Source organism: Oncorhynchus mykiss, chromosome 29, assembly GCF_057628025.1.
Source record: "Oncorhynchus mykiss isolate SJ-2025 chromosome 29, ASM5762802v1, whole genome shotgun sequence".
In the NCBI taxonomy this organism is placed as follows: Eukaryota; Metazoa; Chordata; class Actinopteri; order Salmoniformes; family Salmonidae; genus Oncorhynchus; species Oncorhynchus mykiss.
Window position 1 is genome coordinate 11380001 of NC_143050.1, and position 24358 is coordinate 11404358.

General features: G+C 44.6%; 1 protein-coding gene across 2 annotated transcripts in view; it reads left to right on the forward strand.

Moving 5' to 3' along the window:
* The window catches only part of LOC110510203 (A disintegrin and metalloproteinase with thrombospondin motifs 2), an 89948-nt gene that overhangs the window by 10828 nt on the left and 54762 nt on the right, over positions 1-24358 (forward strand). For both annotated transcript variants that reach the window (XM_036967492.2, XM_090226503.1), the window contains exon 3: positions 1491-1659. In XM_036967492.2, coding sequence (XP_036823387.2) covers positions 1491-1659 — 169 coding nt within the window. The remainder of the gene's footprint in view (positions 1-1490; positions 1660-24358) is intronic.

Consider the following 24358-nt stretch of genomic DNA (forward strand, 5'->3'; position numbering starts at 1 on the left):
CAGGCCTGACTCTGAGCTTGGAAACCGGGACGGAGCTGCTCAGGCCCTCTCTCTCAGGCTCTGCTCTCCTATTTCACTCTTGGCAGTCTAGGCAGGCACTGGAGCCTTTCAGGCTTATGGAAAAGTCTCATTGTTACAGTGGAGCTGGATCACATCTTCAAAAAGATTCTGCAATTCAGCATGGCTTATGCTAACTTTTCCTTCAATTCTCCTGTCAACGTTTGCAATTTTTATGCCGTTTTACAGCTAAAGTTCTACAGAGTGGTGTGGGTATAATACCTGATTAGTGGACCACTGTTCCAACTGTGTGGGCACTGTAGACTTTTTCTGACAGTAAAGCTGGTAGCGAGAGCTAGTGATTTATTTGTGATTGTTAAGTGAAGTTGATCCCTCAAATGTTAGTTTACGATTTTCAATTGGCAAGAGAGGATTTGACATCTGGGAAAGTTATTTGTTGTTGAAAACAGAGTTTTATTTCAGATTATGGGTTTGGATGTCTATCACATTGTAGCCAAATGGAAAAAATTAGTATGCAAAAACCCCAGTCTTGCACCATTGTTTAATATAAAATGACTTGACTTAGTTTATTTGTTTTTCATAGTTGCTGCAGTAAAATATAGCCTTCCCTGTCACAAGGGAGAATGGAAATTCTTGCTTTCAAGACTGAGGTATGTGCTTCATTCCTGCAGCCCAGAGTAGAATCTTTCCTTTATTCCCTAGCATGACTTTAATAAGCTGTTAGAGTTCTAGAGTTCCTGAGATGAGGTGACTGAGCAACTGATTTTCTGAGTGGAAGATGTGTACTTAGCCATGCTGCGTGGTAAGGTAGGTTAAGTTTGACTTCACAGTGGCTCAGAGAGCTGGCTAACCGAGGTGCAGATCTTTCCTTGGCAATTAAGAGTCCAGATCTTTCCTTGGTAATTAAACCTCGGGAGGATGTCACAGCTCCTTGTGTAATATTTCTCAGGAGGCTGTGATAAATGGCAGTCTCAGCAGCCCCTCTCTAGCTCTGTGGTCGGGGTCAGAGAGAGAAGCAGTATTGAGCTGACCCTGAACAGGCATGTCTGTTCCAGTCACAGTGTGTTTTAAAGTTTACATTCGCATCCCTCCTCTTCCCCGTTTCCCATTTTCCATGACAGACACAGGATAGGGGACCACCTGGTTTGGGCTGTCACGACACAGTTAGTCTGTCATTTCTGGAAGTAATAGTATCGCTGTTTTGGCTGATCTAAATTGTTGATCAGATGGTTGATATAAATTGGCCCCATATTGATCAACTCATGTCTCTTTGCAGTCTCATGTCATTTGTATTTTTGTCAATGTTGTCCTCTCTTCGGGCCGAGCTTTAAAGTGGTGGATATATTGATTATTATGCATTTCCCTTCTCAATTAAGTTATTCTCAAAGTGTTATTTAAAGTTGTTTTTCTTCCAGTTAGATGGATGCTTGTGATTGTAAAGTTCAACCCCCTTCTCATCTCATCTTTCTCAGGCAGGAATGATCCGCATGGGGCGGGAGGAGTTCTTCATCGAACCCCTGGAGCACCAAGGTGGTGGGGCGGGGGAGGAGGAAGGAGGAGATGGACGACATCACATCGTTTATCGCTCCTCTGCCATTAAGAGACCCCATGTCAATCAAACAGCGGACTCTTACCCCCAAGGTAAAAGGAACTTCAGTTACACCTCTACAGAACCTGCATGCCTTTTCTGACTGTCAGAAGACATGATGACATTCCTTCATAGGTCGTCATCATCTGTAACTTTAGAGTGCTGAATGCTGCTAAGCCTTATGTGGGTTTCTTCTAGACATTCCATTTGTGTCCCTGTTGAAATATCTGTTGAACTGGCAGTGAACTCTGCTTTATTGTACAGAGAGAAAACAAACGTATCCCTCTCCAAGCCCTTCTAGTTCTCCTTGTCTAGCCTGATGAACAAAATTAAAGCTATCCAGAGAAAGCATCTAATTTAACATTCGGTTTTTTTCTGATTTTAAGTATTGCCTGATTCTATAATGTAATCTTTAGTTCATTCTATACATAACCTGTCATGACATGTGATACACTCGTAAATACACTCTCTGGCATGTCTCTACAGAGCAAATCAGACTGGAGGATAGTTTGACACCCTTGTAGGACAAAGCAAAGGCTGCTAAACTCGAATTTACCAAATGTTCAACTTTTTCTTTCTCAAATGGATATCTACAGTATGCAGTCATTGGACTTATAATAAAGGATTCTCACTGGTGGGAAAGTACACTATGGTGCAATGTTCGTTTCTCTCCAGTTCATAGTCTAATCATCAAACTATTTAACCCCCCCCCCCCCCCCGACTTCCATATGACCCTGTCCATTCCCTCCTCAGGGGTGGTCAGAGTTCACCAAAACTCCACTGACCAAGCAGATAGAAGATACAGTAATCTGAGTGGGTGGATAAAGACATGATAAAGTCATAAAAGGGATTCACATGTCACTTCAGTTCCAACCGCAGAGCTCAGCCCGAGGATATTGGGAGACTTGCTTCTCAGTCACTTCAGATGTGTAGGTTTTTTCTGAGTAGTTCTAGTCTACTCTGAAAGAATATACAAAATACATATGTATTCCGGGCATTCTGCCAAGTTGGATTGTTATACACAAATTCTCCTAAGACAAATACACACATGCTCTCACACACATTATATATACTTAAAGAACACGTATACACACATTTACACACACAATTGTATGAACTTCTAATGGGGAAACTGGAGACAGGAGAAACACCCGCATGATGGACTTTGGCAGCAGCTGTGCGGATTGGATCGGAGGCTCAGATGTAGTCGCACGAATCCATCAGAGGTGCGTCGTTCGCAGCCAAGACGAGCTGCAGCCAGCCAACTCCTACGTGGCAGGGCTGAGTGCTGATGGGATATTAGCCTACAGTAAACTTCACTACTCCATTGGAGGAGAGCATCGCTGATCTAGAGCAGTGTCTGGATGGACCTTGTAAAGAGAACGAAAGGACATTGAGTAAACAATAAACATGACCATTGTTTTTAATATATTTAAAAGGAAAAAAGACACATTTTATTTTAAGTGTTACATTTTGCAACATAACTATCTTGAGGACCCATTGTCCAAGAATGTTCACTATTAGATTTGATGCCTTTTTGTGGAATGCCTTCCCTGTCACATCATGCACATGGATTTAACTAACTAAACAAGGATTTAACTAACTAAACAAGGATTTAACTAATAAAAAAAGGATTTAACTAACTAAACAAGGATTTAACTAACTAAACATGGATTTGACTAACCAAACATGGATTTAACTATACATGTATTTAACTAATTAAACATGTATTTAACTAACTAAACAAGGATTTAACTAACTATACAAGGATTTAACTAAATAACTAAACATGGATTAAACTAACTAAAAAATGAATTAACTAAATACCTAAACAAGGATTTAACTAAGTAAATAAACAAGGATTTAATTAACAGAGTGATCTATGTTGTGATCTATTTAATAAACACAAAGGACCAGCAAAATGAATAGAGGAGTGTGGCGGTATTGCAGGAACAGCGGAATCTAGTGGTCAAACCTGGTACTTTCACACTACTAAATGGTAAATAATGCAAGTGATTTCAATTATACATTTCTCTGAATGGGTGGGAAAATGATCAACACATTCACAGGGAATACATTACATAGTATGGTGAAGCAATACTCCAAGCCACAGCTTCATACTACTTGTCAAACATAGAGAACTGATACTGTACTCTGGTTTTTGGGGTGGGATTGGCATAGGGTGTATTTTGGTATTTTTATGCTGGTATTTTTATGCTGCAAAAGCAGCAGCTAATCTTCCTGGGGTCCACACAAAACATGAAACAATACAGAACTGTCAGAGTTGTGTGTGTGTGTGTGTATAGGTGGCAGGGAAGTCAGGCGCAGGAGAATCAAACTTAGTAGATTTGTTTAATGACTTTAAAACAAAACATAGCTCCAAAACAAATGACTAATATAAAGTGGGTACGAGGACCCGTCGCGCACCAATACAAACAACACAAAATCTGAACAATAAACTACCTCTGACAAAGACATGAGGGGAAACAGAGGGTTAAATACATAACAGGTAATGAATAGGATTGAAACCAGGTGTATAGGAAGACGAAAAAAAACTATGGAAATTGAAAAATGGATCAATGATGGTTAGAAGACCGATGACGTCGACCGCCGAGTACCGCCCGAACAAGGAGAGGCATCGACTTCGGCCGAAGTCATGACAGTACGAGCCGCGCATCGACACCGGTCTCGGGGACGACCCGGAGGGCGAAGCGCAGGGCGATCCGGATGGAGACGGTGGAATTCTTGCAGCAGGGAAGGATCTAACACGTCCTCCACCGGAACCCAGCATCTCTCCTCTGGACCGCTCCCCTCCCAGTCCACAAGGTACTGAAGGCCCCTCGCCCGACGTCTCGATGTCCAGAGGGGGCAGAGGAACATCCCGCACTTCAGCCTCCTGGAGCGGGCCAGCCACAGCCGGCCTGAGGAAAGACACATAGAATGAGGGGTTAATACGGTAATTTGTGGGTAGCTGTAACCTATCTCGTGTCTTTGGCTATGCCGGATTAAGTGATATGACATGCTATTCTGTAAAATTATTTATACGTAATTAATATTACCTGATTGAGCTAATCATGTAAATGTAATTAACTAGAGAGTCGGGCACCACAAAATAATATTTATAGAGCTGTTATCTTCCGAATAAACTCTTAAAGACCTCGTAATATTTTACAATCAATAGCAGTCAATATTAATCATCTTAATTCAGTCTCATCTGAAAGTTGTAAATTCTTGGTTATCTGCACGAACCCTGGCTAACAAGTTGAATCAGCAATACAAAATTGGGTTTAATTATTTATTTACTAAATACCTAACTAATCACACAGAATTACACGTACACATAATTAAATCCTAACTTGATTACAAATTATATCATAAAGGAAAACGTCCCTAGCGGGCGGAACAGATATGACAGCTTGTTACACAAAAGAAAAGGGGCTGGGTTTGAGTGAAAAGCGGGAAGACTGAGGAACAAAGGGAAAAAGCTGTGCTATTGTAAATACAGTATCTTATGCATTCTAAATTACCGCCCATTTGGAAAAGGAAAATGCAATAAATATTTACTCTGAGCTGCGCTTCGGTAGGTTGATGGTAGATGGAAGGCCGTGTTGCCCAACCGAGTCCTTTGTCCCTTGAAGAATGTCTCTGGTGGTCAATTGGATACGTTGTCATAACGTCGTTGTGTGGTAGACGGGATACTCTCTGTTCCTTCCTAACCCTCGTTTGCATCTGCTGTTGCTAACTCAACGGCTAGGAGGTATCACTTCTGTAGTGAATAAGAGTTCAAAGTTCATACCATTCGCAACCAAAGCTCACGCTGATGTTGGCTTCGTTCTGTAGTTATTATCTGAACCATTCTGACATAGGACCGTCGTCCTCACATCATCGGAACAGGGGGTTATGTTGTCGTCAAGGGCTTATATAGGAAGGGAGTGGAGGGCGTGTTTGAAAAGTTTTATAGCCCATGTCCCTTCACAGGGGCGGGCTACTGATTGAGCTGAGCCCTGTCTTATGAAAACCCAAATCTCACATTTTAGAAGCTAAAATCACATTTCATCCCATCATGAATAATTTCATATTCACCAACTTTCTGGTGCAGTACGGCGCGCTGAAGGTGGACGTGTCTGGCATCCCAGGTTTCCTCCGCGCGCCTGAACCAATTGTCCACCGCAGGAGCCTCGGTCTGACTCTGATGCCAAGGAGCCAGAACCGGCTGATACCCTAATACACATTGAAAGGGAGAAAAGGTTAGTGGAGGAGTGGCGGAGAGAGTTCTGTGCCATCTCTGCCCAGGGCACGAACTTCGCCCACTCCCCCAGCCAGTCCTGGCAATAAGACCGCAGAAACCTACCTACATCCTGGTTAACTCTCTCCACCTGCCTGTTACTCTCGGGGTGAAAACCTGAGGTGAGGCTGACCGAGACCCCCAGACGTGAACTGGGGACCCCGATCAGACACTATATCCTCAGGCACCCCATAGTGCCGGAAGACGTGTGTAAACAGGGCCTTAGGGAGACCAGGCAAAGGGAGGAGATGACAGGACTTAGAAAAACGATCCACAACAACCAGGATCGTGGTGTTACCCTGTGAAGGTGGAAGATCGGTTAGGAAATCCACCGACAGGTGCGACCATGGCCGTTGTGGAACTGGTAAGGGTTGAAACTTACCTCTGGGCAGGTGTCTAGGAGCCTTGCACTGGGCGCACACTGAGCAGTAGGACACACAAACCCTCACGTCCTTAGCTAAAGTGGGCCACCAGTACCTGCTATCAAGACAGCGCACCGTCCAACCTATCCCAGGATGACCAGAGGAGGGTGACGTGTGGGCCCAATAGATCAGTTGGTCGCGAACAGCAGACAGAACGTACAGACGCCCAGCTGGACACTGAGGAGGAGAGGGCTCTGCACGTGACGCCCGCTCAATGTCCGCGTCCAGCTCCCACACTACCGGCGCCACCAAACAAGAGGCTGGGAGTATGGGAGGAGGATCCATGGACCGCTCCTCTGTGTCATACAGCCGGGACAGTGCGTCTGCCTTAACTTCTTTGGGATAGGGGGCAATATTCTCACTTTTGGATGAATAGCGTTCCCAGAGTGAACTGCCTCCTACTCAGTCCCAGATGCTAATATATGCATATTATTATTAGTATTGGATAGACAACATTCTGAATTTTCTAAAACTGTTTGAATGATGTCTGTGAGTATAACAGAACTCATATGGCAGGCAAAAACCTGAGAAAAAATCCAAACAGGAAGTGGGAAATCTGAGGTTTGTAGTTTTTGAACTCACCCCTATTGAATATTGGTTATGTTGCACTTCCTAAGGCTTCCACTAGAAGTCAACCGTCTTTTGAATGTTGTTTCAGGCTTCTACTGTGATGTGGGACCGGAGGGGAGCTCTTTGAGTCAGTGTTCTGCCTACAGCGTCGTTCTCATTCCCGCACTTTCACTTGAGAGGTAGCTGTTGTTCCATTGCTTTTCTACAGACAATGGAATTCTCCGGTTGGAACATTATTGAACTTTTCTGATAAAAACATCCTAAATATTGATTCTATACTTAGTTTGACAAGTTTATTTGACCTGTAATATAACTTTTTGAACGTTTGGTCCGAATGGAACAGATCGGGCATTTGGATTTGTTTACCAAATGCCCTAACAAAAGAAGCTATTGGACATAAATGATGGACATTATCGAACAAAACAAGCATTTATTGTGGAACCGCGATTCCTGGGAGTGCATTCTGATGAAGATCAAAGGTAAGTGAATATTTATAATGCTATTTATGAAAAATGTTGACTACCCAACATGGCGGATATTTCGCTGGCTGGTTTGGGCTCTGAGCGCTGTTCTCAGATTATGCTTTTTCCGTAAAGTTTTTTTGAAATCTGACACAGCGGTTGCATTAAGGAGAAGTGTATCTATATTTCCATGTCTAAAAATTGTATTTTCATCGACATTTATAATGAGGATTTATGTGAATTCATGTGGCTCTCTGCAATATCAAAATATTCCATGTTTTGGAACTACTGAACGTAACACACCAATGTAAAATAAGATTTTTGAATATAAATATGAACGTCACTGAACAAAACATACATGTATTGTGTAACATGAAGTTCTATGAGTGTCATCTGACTAAAGATCATCAAAGGTTACTGATTTAATTTGATCTCTATTTGTGCTTTTTGTGACTCCTCTCTTTGGCTGGAAAAATGGCTGGGTTTTTGCTGTGAGTTGGTGGTGACCTAACATAATCGTTTGTGGAGCTTTCGATGTAAAGCATTTTTTAAATCAGACACTGGCTGGATTAACGAGAATTATATCTTTAAAATGGTGCCTAATAATTTATGAGATTTCTGTTGATTTGTATTTGGCGCCCTGCAATTTCATTGGCTGTTGGCGGAACCCCAGTCCTAGACAGGTTAACGTTCTGGGAGCCTGGTCTGTAAGAGAGGGTAACACACAAAACGTGGCCCACCTTGCCTGGCGAGGATTCAGTCTCCTCACTTCCCGGATGTACTCCAGATTGCAATGGTCAGTCCAGATGAGAAAAGGGTGTTTAGCCCCCTCAAGCCAATGTCTGCACACCTTCAAAGCCTTGACGACAGCCAACAGCTCCCGGTCCCCCACATCATAGTTTCGCTCCGCCGGACTGAGTTTCTTCGAAAAGAAGGCACAGGGGCGGAGTTTCAGTGGCGCACCCGAGCGCTGAGAGATCACTGCTCCTATCCCAGCTTCGGATGCGTCCACCTCCACTATGAACGGCAAAGAGGGATCCGGATGAGCCAACACAGGAACCGAGGTAAACAGAGCCTTCAGGTGCCTAAAAGCCCTGTTTGCCTCAGCTGACCACTGCAAGCGCACCGGGCCACCCTTTAGCAGTGAGGTAATGGGAGCAGCAACCTGACCAAAACCCGGTAGTAGTTGGCAAACCCTAAGAATCGCTGCACCTCCTTTACCGTGGTGGGAGTCGGCCAATTACACACGGCTGCAATGCAGTCACTCCATCTCCACTCCTGACGTGGAAATCCGATGCCCTAGGAAGGAGACGGACTGTTGGAAAAACAAGCATTTCTCAGCCTTGACGTACAGGTCATACTTCAACAGGCGACCAAGCACTCTGCGCACCAGGGACACAAAGCTCGGCGCGTGTAGCGGAGTATATCAGAATGTCATCAATATACACCGCAACACCCTGCCCGTGCAGGTCTGCCCGTGAAAATCTCGTCTACAAAAGAATGGAAGACTGATGGAGCATTCATCAACCCATACGGCATGACAAGGTACTCGTAATGCCCTGATGTGGTACTAAATGCCGTCTTCCACTCGTCTCCCTTCCGGTTACGCACCAGGTTGTACGCACTCATGAGATCCAGTTTAGTGAAGAAGCGCGCCCAGTGCATTGACTCAATCGCGTAGCGATAAGAGGTAGCGGGTAACTGTACCTCACTGTGATTTTATTGAGACCTCTAATCAATGCACGGGCGCAAACCTCCATCCTTCTTCACAAAAAAGAAACTAGAGGAGACGGGTGAAATGAAGGGCCGAATGTACCCCTGACGCAGGGATTCTGAGATATGTCTCCATAGCCACCGTCTCCGCTTGCGACAGGGGATACACGTGACTCCTGGGAAGTGCAGTGTTTACCAGGAGATTTATTGCACAATCCCCCCCCGTCGATGGGGTGGTAATTGATTCGCCTTTTTACAGAAGGCAAGAGCCAAATCAGCATATTCTGGGGGGATGCGCACGGTGAAGACCTGGTCTGGACTTTCCACCGTAGTAGCACCAACAGAAACCCCTAAACACCTACCTGAGCACTCTCGCAACCACCCCTTGAGAGCCCTCTCTGGCCAATAAACAGTAGGTTTATGACAAGCTAACCAGGGTAGGCCCAGCACCACGGAATACGCAGGAGAATTCAGGCCGTGCCTGAATCTAATAGCATCTTATGCTGGGAACGTGGGGAAAATTTAGGAAAAGTGACAAACATATGTGCAACAGAGGGCTCTGGATGAGAATGGTGCCTACTCACCTGGGGTGACGCCAGAGTGCTCTGCCTGCTGCCTCGATTCCCAGAGGAACCAACCCGGCACCGACCAGCAGTATGACCTCTGCGACCACATATGGTGCACGAGCGGGAACCCCCTCCGGTCTCCCTGCGCACCGTCCCACCCAACTCCATGGGTACAGGAGAGAGGGTGCGGGAGGATGGAACAACCAGACGCCGATCTAAACGTCCACGAGTAGCCAGCATGTTGTCGAGCCGGATGGACAGGTCCACCAGCTGGTCGAAGGTGAGGGCGGTGTCTCTGCAGGCCAGATCCCGACGGACGTCCTTGCGTCGACTACAGCGGTAATGGTCGATCAGGGCCCTGTCGCTCCATCCAGTGCCGGCAGCCAGGGTCCTAAACTCCAGAGCAAACTCCTGGGCGCTCCTCGTCTCCTGCCTCAGATGGTAGAGGCGCTCACCCGCCGCTTTGCCTTCGGGTGGGTGGTCGAATACTGCTCGGAAATGGTGGGTGAACTCCTCAAAATGGTCCAACGCCACATCCTCTTCTCCACACACAGCGCTGGCCCACTCCAGGGCTTTCCCGGTGAGACACGAGATGAGGGCGTAACTCATCTTACGGTCCGATGGAGCTGGGTGGACCATGGCCAGGTACAGGATTAGTTTTAGGAGGAAACCCTGGCAACCGGCAGCATCTCTGCCGTACCCCTGTGGCATGGATAGATGGATCCTGCTGGGTTCAGGCGGGAAAGGGGCGCTCAGGGGAGACCCAGGTTGTGCTGGTGGAGGCGCTGGAAAAATGGATCAATGATGGCTAGAAGACCGGTGACATCAACCGCCGAGCACCGCCCGAACAAGGAGAGGCATCGACTTCGCAGAAGTCGTGACAAGAACATGAATCGACAAGAACAGATAAAGGACATAACTATATAAATGTATAATTTTGGAGATTCCTCATGTCTTACTCATTGGTAGGAAGAAGTTTGGTCCAAATCGGATGTTGGTTACTATATTTATTGAATATTATCTGAATCCTATAAATTAAAATGGCCAATATGGGTGCAATCAATTAGATACATTTTTCTGAGATAAAATTTAATTTCAACAAGATAATGTTTCATTAATGCCAATCTTACCTCTTAACTTTAGAAACAATTTATCATGGCTTGCAGAAATAACAATGGTGCCGGAGGGGAGGGCTGCCGTTTTACGTGCTACTAACCAACTGTGCTATTTTGTTAGTTTTTTCACATTGTTTGTAACTTATTTTGTATATAAAGTTGCTGCTACCGTCTCTTATTACCAAAAAATAGCTTCTGGACATCAGAACAGCAATTACTCACCTAGAACTGAACAAAGATTTTTATTTAATGAGTCCAACCCAAATGATATACTGCTTTCCGGAGACCAGGCCCAAATGGGTTTTCTGTGCATCAGCAGGACAGAGCAGCTACGTCTGTCAATAACAGTTGGTTCGCAATGTCTAATATTAAATAAGTCTTGAGGTATTGCTCGCCTAAGGTAGAGTACCTCATGATAAGTTGTAGACCACACTATCTACCAAGAGAGTTCTCATCTATGTTATTCGTAGTCATCTATTTACCACCACAAACCGATGCTGGCACTAAGACCGCACTCAACGAGCTGTATAAGCAATAAGCAAAGAAGAAAATGCTCCATGTCTGAGTCTGTAATACCAACATATTTCAAGGAGACCACTAAAGTCCCTGTGCCCAAGAACATGAAGGTAACCTGCCTAAATGACTACCGCCCCATAGCACTCACGTCGTTAGCCATGAAGTGCTTTGAAAGACTGGACATGGATCACATGAACACCATCATCCTGGAAACCCTAGACCCACTCCAACCGCCCCACTAGAGCGACAGATCTGAGAGCGACTCAATCTCAATCACACTCCACACTGCCCTTTCCCACCTGTACAAAAGGAACACCTATGTGAGAATGCTGTTCATTGACTACAGCTCAGCGTTCAACACCATAGTGTCCCGAAAGCTCATCACTAAGCTAAGGACCCTTGGACTAAACACCTTCCTCTGCAACTGGATCCTGGACTTCCTGGTGATAAGGGTAGGCAACAACACATCTGCCACACTTATCCTCAACACCAGGGCCACTCAGATGTACATACTTAGTCCTTTCCTGTACTTCCTGTTCACTCATGACTGCATGGCCAGGCACGACTCCAACACCATCATTAAGTTTGCTGACGACACAACAGTGGTAGGCCTGATCACGACAATGATGAGAGCCTATAGAGAGGAGGTCAGAGACCTGGCTTTGTGGTGCCATGACAACAACCTCTCCCTCAATGTGAGCAAGACAAAGGAGATGATCGTGGACTACAGGAAAATGAGGGCCGGACACGCCCCCATTAACATCGGCGGGGCTGAAGTGGAGCGGGTTTCCAGAACCTCTAAAAGTTCCACAGCTGCACCATCAAGAGCATCCTGACCGGTTGCATCCCCGCTTGATATGGCAACCGCTCGGCATCCGACCGTATGGCACTACAGAGGGGAGTGCGTAGGGCCCAATACATCACTGGGTCCAAACTTCATGCAATCCATGACCTCTATGGCAGGTGGTGTCAGAGGAAGGCCCTAAAAATTATCAAAGACTCCAGCCATCCTAGTCATAGACTGTTCTCTCTGCTACCGCACGGCAAGCGGTACCGGAGCACCAAGTCTAGGTCCAAAAGGCTCCTACCAAAACAGCTTCTACCCCAAAGCTATACAATTAATCAAATGGCCACCTGGACTATTTACATTGACTTCCTTTGTTTTTACACTGCTGCTACTTGTTGTTTATAATCTATGCATAGTCACTTTAACCCTACCTACATGTACAAATGATCTCGACTAACCTTTACCCCCCGCACATTGACTCGGTACCAGTTCCCCCTGTATATAGCCTCATTATTGTAATGTAATTTTCTTGTGTTACTTTTTTTAAAAATAGTTTTGTTTATTTAGTAAGTATTTTCTTAACTCTATTTCTTGAACTGCATTGTTGGCTTGTAAGTACACATTTCATGGTAAGGTACCTGTTGTACCTGTTGTATTCAACGCTTGTGACAAATAAAATTAGATTTGATTTGACATGGAACGACTCTTGCATGATTTCTACTTAAGTTTAGCTAAGAGTGTGTGTGTGTGTGTGTGTGTGTGTGTGTGTGTGTGTGTGTGTGTGTGTGTGTGTGTGTGTTTTCACCGCCACACATGTTTTTCCTTGAAAGTCATTCCCTGAAATGACAACACTCCGTTTGTCCTTTGACTAATGGCTGTTGGATGGTGATTCTTTTTTTTGACAGGCGTCCCTGCTTCCCTCTGTACAAAGTCCTGTGCTGTCTTAGATGTTCTGACTACATCTTGTTTAGTGGTTGGGGTTTGTATACTGCATACCATAACACATTTCCTTGGTTTATTTATATACCCTGGACAAAAATATAAACGCTAATATATGGATTTTTTTATGCATCTGTTGTTTAAAGATACCTTAAAAACAAGGTTTGTGGTGAAAACCAGTCAATATGTGGTGCGACCATCATTTGCCTCATGTAGCATGACACATCTCCTTCGCATAGAGTTGATCAGGCTGTTGATTGTAGTCTGTAGAATGTGGTCCCACTCCTCTTCAATGGTTATGCAAAGTTGTTAGATATTGGCAGGAACTGGAACACGCTGTCGCGCACGTCGATCCAGAACATTCCAAACGTGCTCAATGGATGACCTGTCTATTGCGTACGAGGCCATGAAAGAACTGGAATGTTTTCAGCTTCCAGGAATTGTGTACAGATCTTTGCAACATGGGGCCGCATTATCATGCTGAAACAGGAGGTGATGGCTGGATAAATGGCACAACAATGGGTCTCAGGATCCCGTCACGGTATCTCTGTGCATTCAAATGGCCATCGAGAATATGCAATTGTTTTCATTGCCCGTAGCTTAAGCCTGCCCATACCATAACCCCACCGCTACCATGGGGCACTCTGTTCACAATGTTGACATCAGCAAACTGCTCGCCCACACAGCGCTATTTGCCCGGTACAGTTGATTCTGGGATTCTTCTGTGAAGAACACACTTCTCCAGCATGCCAGTGGCCATCGAAGGTGAGCCCACAGAAGTCGGTTATGACACTGAACTGCACTCAGGTCAAGACCCTGGTGAGGACGACGAGCACGCAGGTGAGCTTCCCTGAGACGGCTTCTGACCGTTTGTACAGAAATACTTGAATTATGCATACCCATTTTTATTCACATTCCTGCAGTCAGCATGCCAATTGCACGCTCTGTGGCACTGTGTTGTGTGACAAAGCACATTTTAGAGTGGCCTTTTATTTTCCCCAGCACAAGGTGCACCTGTGTAAGGATTATGCCTTTTAATCAGCTTCTTGATATGCCACACCTGTCAGGTGGATGGATTATCTTGGCAAAGTGAAATGCTCACTAACAGGGATGTAAACAAATTTGTGCACCAAATTTGACAAAAATACGATTTTTGTGTGTATGGAAAAATGTAGGGATCTTTTATTTCAGCTCATAAAACACGAGACCAAAGCTATACATGTTGCGTTTATATTTTTGTTCAGTGTATTTGATACATATACATTTTACACACATTTGACATGCATGGTGCATTTTTACACAGTAGTTAAATAATTAAGATATTGTTTTTTAAATATACAGTGCATTCGGAAAGTATCCAGACCAATTGTGTCACGCCCTGACCTTAGAGAGACGTTTTATTTCTCTATTTGCTGAGGTCAGGGTGTGATGTGGGGGGGCATTCTATGTTTTGTATTTCTTTGTATTTGGCCGAGTGTGGTTCGCAATCAGAGGCAGCTGTCTATCGTTGTTCATACTTAGGTAGCCTTTTTCCCACCTATGTTGTGGTATTTTTGTACAGCTCTTGTAGCCTAAGGAACGGTACGTTCATTTTGGTTTCACTTTGTTATTTTGTTGCTGGTTCTCATTTAAATAAATATGATGACCACAAATTACACTGCGCATTGGTCTCCTTCAAACAACAATTTCCACATTTTGTTATGTTACAGCCTCATTCTAAAATTGATTAACTTCTTGGCGCACCAATCCCGTTAGCGGGATCATTTTCGTCAACATCCGCTGAATTGAAGAGCGCCAAATTCAAATTTATTTACAAAAAAGATTTAATTTTCATGAAATCATAAGTGCAATATAACAAAACACAGCTTAGCTTGTTGTAAATCCACCTGGCGTGTCAGATTTCAAAAAAGCTTTACAGCAAAAGCTATCCAAGTGTTTATGTTAGGACATCTCTCTCAGCAGACAAAACATTACAAACAGCTAGCAGCAAAGTAGATTGGTCACGAATGTCAGAAAAGCAATAAAATTAATCGCTTACCTTTGATGATCTTCTGATGTTTGCACTCACGAGACTCCCAGTTACACAATAAATGTTCCTTTTGTTCGATAAAGATTATTTTTATATCCAAAAACCTCCATTTGGTTGGCGCGTTTTGTTCAGAAATCCACAGGCTCGTGCAGGTCATGACGGGCAGACGAAAATTCCAAATAGTATCCGTAAAGTTCGTAGAAACATGTCAAACATTTTTTATAATCAATCCTCAGGTTGTTTTTACAATAAATAATCGATAATATTTCAACCAGACCGTAGCTTTTTCAATAGGATAGAGAGAGAAAATGTCTGCTCCAAGCTGTTGCGCATGCAAAACTCTGCTGGTACCCAGCTATGCACTGACGCGATGTGATCGTTCTCGCTAAATTTTCAGAGTAAAAGCCTGAAACTATGTCTAAAGACTGTTCACACCATGTGGAAGCCATAGGGAAAGGAATCTGGTTGATATCCCTTTAAATAGAGGGAAGGCATGCAATGGAATTGGTTTCTTGAGGAGGGGAGCGACTCGGGCCACTTTGAAGTCAGAGGGGATGCAGCTAGTATGAGTTGATGAGGGAAGTGAGGAATGGTAGAAGTTCTCCAGAGATGGTTTTCAGATAGGAGGATCAGATGGGGTTGAGCGGGTAGGTTGTCGAGCGGCCAGACCGCGCTATTCACAGGATTTAATCTGGAGAGAGAGGTGAGAAAGATAAAGGTTAGTTCTGTGTGAGTGAGACCAGTGGACTCAGGCTGAGTGAATGAGTAGTGGATGTTGTCAACTTATTTTTAAAGTGGTTGACAAAGTCGTCCACAGAGAGGGAGGGAGGGGTAGGAGGTGGACGATTAAGGAGGGAAAGGAGAAGGTGGAAAAGAGTTTCCTAGGGTTAGAGACAGAAGCTTGAGTGATAGAAAGGGGCTTTAGCAGTGGATACAGAGGAAGTGAAGGTAGAGAGAAGGGTGTGAAAGGATGATAGGTCCTCCAGAAGTTTTGTTTTCTTCCATTTTCGCTCAGCTGCCCGCAGCCCTTTTCTGTAAGCTCGCAATGAGTCACAGCCACAGAGCAGGAGGGAAGGGGAGAACCGGCTGGGGGGAAAGGGGATAGTGCAAGTCATAAGATGTGGAAAGCAATGAGGGGAGGGTCAGAGGCAGAATCAGGAGACAGGAGGGAAAATGATTTAGCAGAAAGGAAAGATGATAGGATAGAGAGGAAATAGTAGTGGGAGAGAGAGAGCAAAGATTACGGTGGCGCATGACCATCTGGGTAGGGGCTAAGTGGTTAGGGTTGGAGAAAAGGGAGACAGAAATTGAATGAAAAAAGTGATCAGAGACCTGGAGGGGGGGTTTGCATTGAGATTAGTGGGAAAACAGCCTCTAGTAAAGATGAGGTCAAGCGTATTGCCTGCCATGTGAGTTGGAGGGGATTAGAAAATGGTGAGGCCAAAAGAGGCAAGGGGAGGAAAGAGAGAGTTGGAAAGAAATGAGTCGAAGGCAGACGTCGGGAGGTTGAACTCGCCAAGTACGAAGAGCGGTGAGCCATCGTCAGGAAATTAGCTTATCAAGGTGTCAAGCTCATTGAGGAACTCTCCAAGGGCACCTGGTGGGCAATAGATGACAACAATGTTAAGCTTGAGTAGACACGTGACAGTGACAGCATAGAATTCAAATGAGGAGATGGACAGTTGAGAGAGGGAGAAAAGAGAAAATCTCCACTTCGGAGAAATGAGTAGACCTGTGCCACCTCCGAGACGGTCAGATGCTCTTGGACTGTGAGACAAAACGTAGTCAGATGAAGAGAGAGCAGCTGGAGTAGCAGTGTTCCCTGGGGTGATCATGTCTCTGTCAGGGCCAAAAAGTCAAGGGACTGAAAGGCAGTATAGGCTGAGATGAACTCAACGTTCTTGACCGCAGATCAAATGCTGGCAGAGACACGGAATTCCACATGGGTTGTGCGTGCAGGGTACAATAAACTAGAAGGGTTGTAGCCAAGGAGTGGGGAGTGTCTGTATAGCCTACAGGGAGAGGAGCATACAGGTATAGAAAACACACATAGTTGCCCAAGCTAAAAAGGAGCAAACCTTTTATTGTCTGAATAACTAGGTAAGATACTCAAGTGAGAGAGGGGTGAGGAGCCTTCCTGTCTTTCCTTCCTCCAATAACTTCACAGAACTGTCTTTGTTTCGGCGACGGTTTTAGTTTTGCAGACGAGACTGCCATTGACATGACCAGCGCTTGCTTACAGCTGCCGCTGAGAAACCAGGGTAGACTGAAGTACAAACACTTATGTATGATTGCCTATGAGATGTGAAGCCACTCCCCCTTCAATACAGCCACTGATTACTGAAACAAGGCACAAATTGCCCTGCCCCTGGTTGATGTGTCAACAAATTTCTGTAAGTTAACAGCAGTCAGCCGTTCACACACAGAGTAGGCTACTGGGAAGACAGGCAGGACTTAAAGTAAATGGGTCTAGCTATCGAAAAGACAGTACTGAACAACAGATACATATCACTCCTGGAGATATCAGGAGTCCTCTAGCTATAGAATGATATCAGTTTGACCACGTAGCTGGAAAGGTCTCCTTTTTCCTCGTCAATATTCTCATGTTTTGTCTCATTAGGTTTTCTCATGTTCTTTCGTCTCATTGGGTTTTCTCATGTTGTTTTGTCTCATTAGGTTTTCTCATGTTTTGTCTCATTAGGTTTTCTCATGTTGTTTTGTCTCATTAGGTTTTCTCATGTTGTTTCGTGGAGTGGCAGATAATCTAGTGGTTAGAGCGTTGGTCTAGTAACCGGAAGGTTGCAGGGTCGAAGCTGAGCTGACAAGAAAAAAATCTGTCGTTCTGCCCTTGAACAAGGCAGTTAACTCACTGTTCCTAGGCCGTCATTGAATATAAGAATTTGTTCTTACCTAGTTAAATAAAGGTAAAATAAAAAATTAGGTTCTCTTATTGTTTTGTCTCATTAGGTTTTATTGCTAGTCCAATTCATCTTCAAAAGGCTGCAACTTTGTTTCCAAAAAGTGAATTGTGTTATCTTGTTCGTTCATGTGCACGCCTTGTTTGTGCGTGTCTGACACGGTAGCCTGTACATTATTTTCGAGCAAATCTACTTTTGTAAAAACAGATTGTAGAAGTTTGTTTGTTTTGGTGTGCATTGACAGCATTTTAGCTATGTTTTCCTGGATAGCCCTTAACGATAACCCCCCAAAAAACAATCAATGCAGCAGTGGGAACAGAGCAGGGAACTGACAAATAAAGGGGAGGAAATGAACAGGAGATAAGTGAGTCCAGGTGAGTCCAATAACGCTGATGCGAGTGACGAGAGAAGGCAGGTGTGGGTGATGGATGGCAGGAGTGCATGATGCAGGGTAATCTGGCGTCCTCAAGCGCCAGGGGGAGGGAAGAGCGGGAGCAGACGTGACAGTACCCCTCCCTCTTGGGACGCCACCCAGCGTCCCACCTGGGCGAACCGGTCGAGACATGGGCACAGGGCAAGCCGGATGGGGCGTGAAAGCCCGGGGAACCAGCAGGAGCGTGAGAGCCTGGCGAGCCGGTTTGGCATGGGAGCCTGACGATCCGACTGGGGCCGGAGTGCATGATGCAGGGTAATCTGGCGCCCTCAAGCGCCAGGGGGAGGAAGAGCGGGAGCAGACGTGATAATCTTGCAGGATTCATCAGCTGGAATTGAAAGACTTGTTGCCATGTCCCTTTCTCTGCGAATAGTCATTCTAATGGAATCCAGAAAGATCAAAACCCTGTCCTCAAACTTTTAGATCAAAACCCTGTCCACAAACTTTTAGATCAAAACCCTGTCCTCAAACTTTTAGATCAAAAGGTGCAAAGTTATGGGCAAAGACACAAAACATCCACATTAAATAACATGTAAAACAACCACTTTTTATGCAGTATTAAGTTACCATCCTTACAAACTACTTAATGTAAATGTACATTAGTGTATTGTACATAGGCTGGTCATCTAGGTTTGTAGCTGTAGACTTTCCTTCAGCATGAAGAAAAAACAATGCACGATACAGTAATTGAGTACATTGAGACATCAAGTGGTTTGTGACAATGTGATGTGATCATGTGGCTCAGTTGATAGAGCATGGCATTTGTAATGCCAGGGTTGTGATTTTTGATTCCCACAGGTGACCAGTATGTAATTGTATGCACTCACTACTGTAAGTTGCTTTGGATAAGAGTCTACTAAAATGGAAAAGGAATGAATAGACCATTTCAGTTTTCACATAGAAATAAGTTGTATTTCAAGAAACTAGAAAACGTATATCAACGTACAAGTATTTTTATAGTCCACAAGTATAATCAGATTAACAGTTTTGTACAGATAATTATCAGACTCAAGTTACAAATGCTGGTAAACACTCAAATACATTTAGTTTTAATAATAAATCTCACAAAAGTTGTGCACTGGCCCTTTACTAGTTCTGTATTAGCAGACTGATTCAGACGTCTTCAGCGCAAGCAATTTTATTTATTCTGCAACCCCTGACCCCCCCCTCTCCCCAGTCAAAAATCGCAGCACACCCACCCCCAAACTACTTCCTGCAGCTATAGGAGCTACTCACTCCCCATGCATCCTACTGGTACACGCATCCGCCTCCGAGTCTTGGAGCCGAGTGCCGAGTGCTTTTTGTTGACATTTAGACTGAAAGCATCTGATCCAGCCGATCTCATGAGAGTGGTTTCTCTGCTATGGTTTAGCTTTTGCATTGTCACTGAAACTTTCCCGGAGGCCCCCGTTGGCGAAGTACCTGCCACAAGGGTGCAACCTCCACAGTCCCACCGGGGGTTACAGCTAACAGCATTAGGACTGCACCAGGCACCATGCTATTTATGCATGAAGTAGAAACTCTTGAAGTAGCCAAGACACGCTAATAAAAAAAACCACCTGTGGTTCAATTCTTTCTCTTCAACCATTTTTATCATTACAAAGTGCAATCGTGTCACCATCTTTATTCAACTCACACTTCTCCTCTGTGTATAATATGAGGGGATCTTGAGGACTGCTACTGGGAAGCCCAGTATTAACACCATCAGCAATGACACACAGTATCTATCAACACTAATGAGGAGTCGATGTCCGCAGCATCAACGGTATAGAATCCCGGCACACGTGACCAACCCTCCTCTCTATCACTCTATTTATAGTCCACGGCAGAGAACACTGTTGTTCTTCGAAGGCTTTACCCTTGAAATATGATGACTTTGTTGTTTTTAAATTCCGTGTCAGTTGACTTTGTGATACTATAATGGGTGAGCAGCATCCACTTTGGCTCAGGGTGCCTGTGTTGGAATGTGCTGAGTTGTGGCTTTGATGGGTGGAATAAAGACTGGCCCTGGTGAGAGCTGAAGGTAACCTGAGCAATGGGTGTTTTGTCCCCTGTCCCCTCTCTACTTCCCAGGCTGCTTGTGTTGCCAGGTCTGATCTGTCTATTCTAATGGACTGCTTGGGTTGCCAGGTCTGATCCATCTATTCTTATTGACTGCTTGGGTTGCCAGGTCCGATCCATCTATTCCAAAGCTTCAATCAAGATCCCAGAATTGACCTGTGCAGGAGTCCACGAAGACAGAATTCATCAAATAAAAAAATCAAATAAGATTTTATCAGTCGTGTGTGTCGAAAACAACAGCTGTAGACCTTACAGTGAAATGCTTACTTACAAGTCCCTAACCAACAATGAGGTTTTTAAAAAAAAATCTGGATAAGAATAAGAAATAAAAGTAACAAATAATTAAAGAGTAGTAACAATAGCGAGACTATATACAGGGGGGTACCGGTACGGAGTCAATGTGCTAGTTGATGTGCTAGTCAATGGGTTAGTGAGGTAATATGCAAAGATGATAACAGAGAGTAGCAGCGGTGTAAAAGAGGGCGGGCAATGCAAATAGTCTGGGTAGCCATTTGATTAGATGTCCAGGAGTCTTATGGCTTGGGGGTAGAAGCTGTTTAGAAGCCTCTTAGACCTAGACTTGGTGCTCTGGTACCGCTTGCCGTATGGTAGCAGAATGTACCGTCTATGACTAGGATGGGTGGAGTCTTTGGCAATTTTTAGGGCACGGTGTCAGAGGCACACCAAGGAACACACACCAAGGAACTTGAAGCTCTCAACCTGCTCCACTGCTGCCCCGTCGATGAGAATGGGGGCATTCCTCTTTTTCCTGTAGTCCACAATCATCTCCTTTCGTCTTGATCACTTTGAGGGAGAGGTTGTTGTGCTGGCACCACACGGCCAGGTCTCTGACCTCCTCCCTATAGGCTGTCTCGTTGTTGCTAGTGATCATGCATACCACTGTTGTGTCATCGGTAAAATGAATGATGGTGTTGGAGTCGTGCCTGGCCGTGCAGTCATGAGTGTACAGGGAGTACAGGATGGGACTGAGCACAGGAGGGGCCTGAGGGGCCCCTGTGTTGAGGGTCAGCATGTCGGATGTGTTGTTAACTACCCTTACCACCTGGGGGTGGCCTGTCAGGAAGTCCAGGACCAGTTGCAGAGGGAGGTGTTTAGTCCCAGGGTTCTTAGCTTATTGATGAGCTTTGACGGCACGATGGTGTTGAACCCTGAGCTGTAGTTAATGAATAGCATTCTCACATAGGTGTTCCCTTTGTCCAGGTGGGAAAATAAAGTGTGGAGTGCAATAGAAATTGCATCATCTGTGGATCTGTTGGGCCGGTATGCAAATTGCAGTGGCTCTGGGGTTTATGGGATATTGGTGTTGATGTGAGCCATGACCAGCCTTTTGAAGCACTTCATGGCTACAGACGTGAGTGCTACGGGTCAGTAGTCATTTAGGCAGGTTACCTTAGTGTTCTTGGGCACAGGCACTATGGTGGTCTGCTTGAAACATGTTGATATTACAGACTCGGACAGGGAGAGGTTGAAAATGTCAGTGAAGACACTTGCCAGTTGGTCAGCCCATGCTCACAGTAAATGTCCTGGTAATCCGTCTGGCCCTGCGGCCTTGTGAATGTTTGAATGTTGACCTGTTTAAAGGTCTTACTCACATCGGCTGAGGAGAGCGTGATCACACAGTCTTCCAGAACAACTGGTGCTCTCATGCATGTTTCAGTGTTATTTGCCTCGAAGCGAGCGTAGAAGTAGTTTAGCTCGTCTGGTAGGCTCGTGTCACAGGGCAGCTCTTAGCTGTGCTTCCCTTTGTAGTCTGTAATGGTTTGCAAGCCCTGCCACATCCGACGAGCGTCAGAGCCGGTGTAGTACAATTCAATCTTAGTCCTGTATTGATGCTTTGCCTGTTTGATGGTTCGTTGTAGGGCATAACGGGATTTCTTATAAGCGCCAGGGTTAGAGTGCCGCTCCTTGAAAGTGGCAGCTCTAGCCTTTAGCTCAGTGCGGATGTTGCCTGTAATCCATGGCTTCTGGTTGGGGTATGTACGTACGGTCCCTGTGGGGACGACGTCATCGATGCACTTATTGATAAAGCCAATGACTGATGTGGTGTACTCCTCAATACCATCGGAGGAATCCCAGAATATATTCCAGTCTGTGTTAACAAAACAGTCCTGTAGCTTAGCATCTGCTTCATCTACCCACTTTTTTATTGATCTAGTCACTGGTGCTTCCTGCTTTAATTTTTGCTTGTAAGCAGGAATCAGGAGGATAGAATTATGGTCAGATTTGCTAAATGGAGGGCAAGGGAGAGCTTTGTGTTTTTCCCCCTCTGGTTGCACATTTAACATCGAGATAGAAATTTGGTAAAACGGATTTAAGTTTACATTCATTAAAGTCCCCAGCTACTAGGAGCGCCACCTCTGGGTGAGCGTTTTCTTGTTTGCTTATGGCGGAATACAGCTCATTCAATGTTGTCTTAGTGCCAGCCTCAGTCTGTGGTGGTATGTAAACAGCTATGAAAAATACAGATGAAAACTCTCTAGGTAGATAGTGTGGTTTACAGCTTATCATGAGATACTCTACCTCAGGCAAGCAAAAGCTCGAGACTTCCTTAGATATTGTGCAACAGCTATTATTTACAAAAATACATAGTCCGCTGCCCCATGTCTTATCAGACGCCACTCTTCTATCCTGCCGGTACAGCGTATAACCAGCCAGCTGTATGTTGATAGTGTCGTCGTTCAGCCACGACTCTGTGAAGCATAAGATATTACAGTTTTTAATATCCAGTTGTTAGTTTAATCCTACGCGTAGATCATAGATTTTATTCTCCAAAGATTGCACGTTTGCTAGCAGATTGGAAGGAAATGGGGGTTTATTCGATCGCCTACGAATTCTCAGAAGGCAGCCCGCCTTCTGGCCCCGTTTTCTCCGCCTTCTCTTCACGCAAATCATGGGGATCTGGGCCTGTTCCCGAGAAAGCAGTATATAATTTGCGTCCGGCTCATCAGTCTCTTACAAGGAGAAAAGGATTCTGTCAGTCCGTGGTGAATAAAAACGCAATTGTAATCGTAAAATCATTTTCGGTCATAAGAGACGGTAGCGGCAACATTATGTACAGCATAAGTAAAAAATAAGTTACAAACAATGCAAATAAACGAACAAAAACACAATCAGTTGGGGACACGTAAAACGTCAGCCGTTTTCTCCGGCGCCATTGTTGTTACCTCATATCAATGTTTAATAGCAGGACAGAAGTACATACAAAGACAACGCTTCAAGATTTATAAAAAAAAAAAAAAAAGTACCTTTATTTAACTAGGCAAGTCAGTTAAGAATGATGACGGCCTATCCCGGCCAAACCCGGACGACGCTGAGCCAATTGGGCGCCGCCCTATGGGACTCCCAATCACGGCCGGATGTGATACAGCCTGGATATATTGAGGAGTAATAATGTCATTTTAAAGATGGAATCCACATTAGGGGAAACTGCGTCACTGTCCGCCCTAGCACCTCTGTTATTGTTTTGGTTTTGTTGCCGTGTTTGTTTTTTACAGTAACTTCTTTGTTGGTGTAATATCCCAAATGGATGTGGCAGTTTCACCGTTAAGGATTCCAGTTTTAAAGAGAACTATGAAAATATTTTTCTTGTGTAATTTATGACCTTTGTCTTTACCCTTCCATGATATTATCTTTCATCTTTCATACATCTTCTCTACATATGTTTTGCCAGAGATATAAAAAAAAATAGATTTAATGCCTGCAGTATATGAGTTCCTGTGCAGTTGGCAGGCAGCAGCAGGGCTGTCCAAGCACTCTGTCCTCTAGTCGAACCACTCTGTCTGTCTATGAATCAGACATAAATATGCTCCTTTAATGAACCTGAGGAGATTGTTTATTGTGCAGGACAGAGACTTAATGAACTAATAGATGTATGTTGAGGAGGTTTTTCTCAAAAATATGACTGGCCTTATGTGAA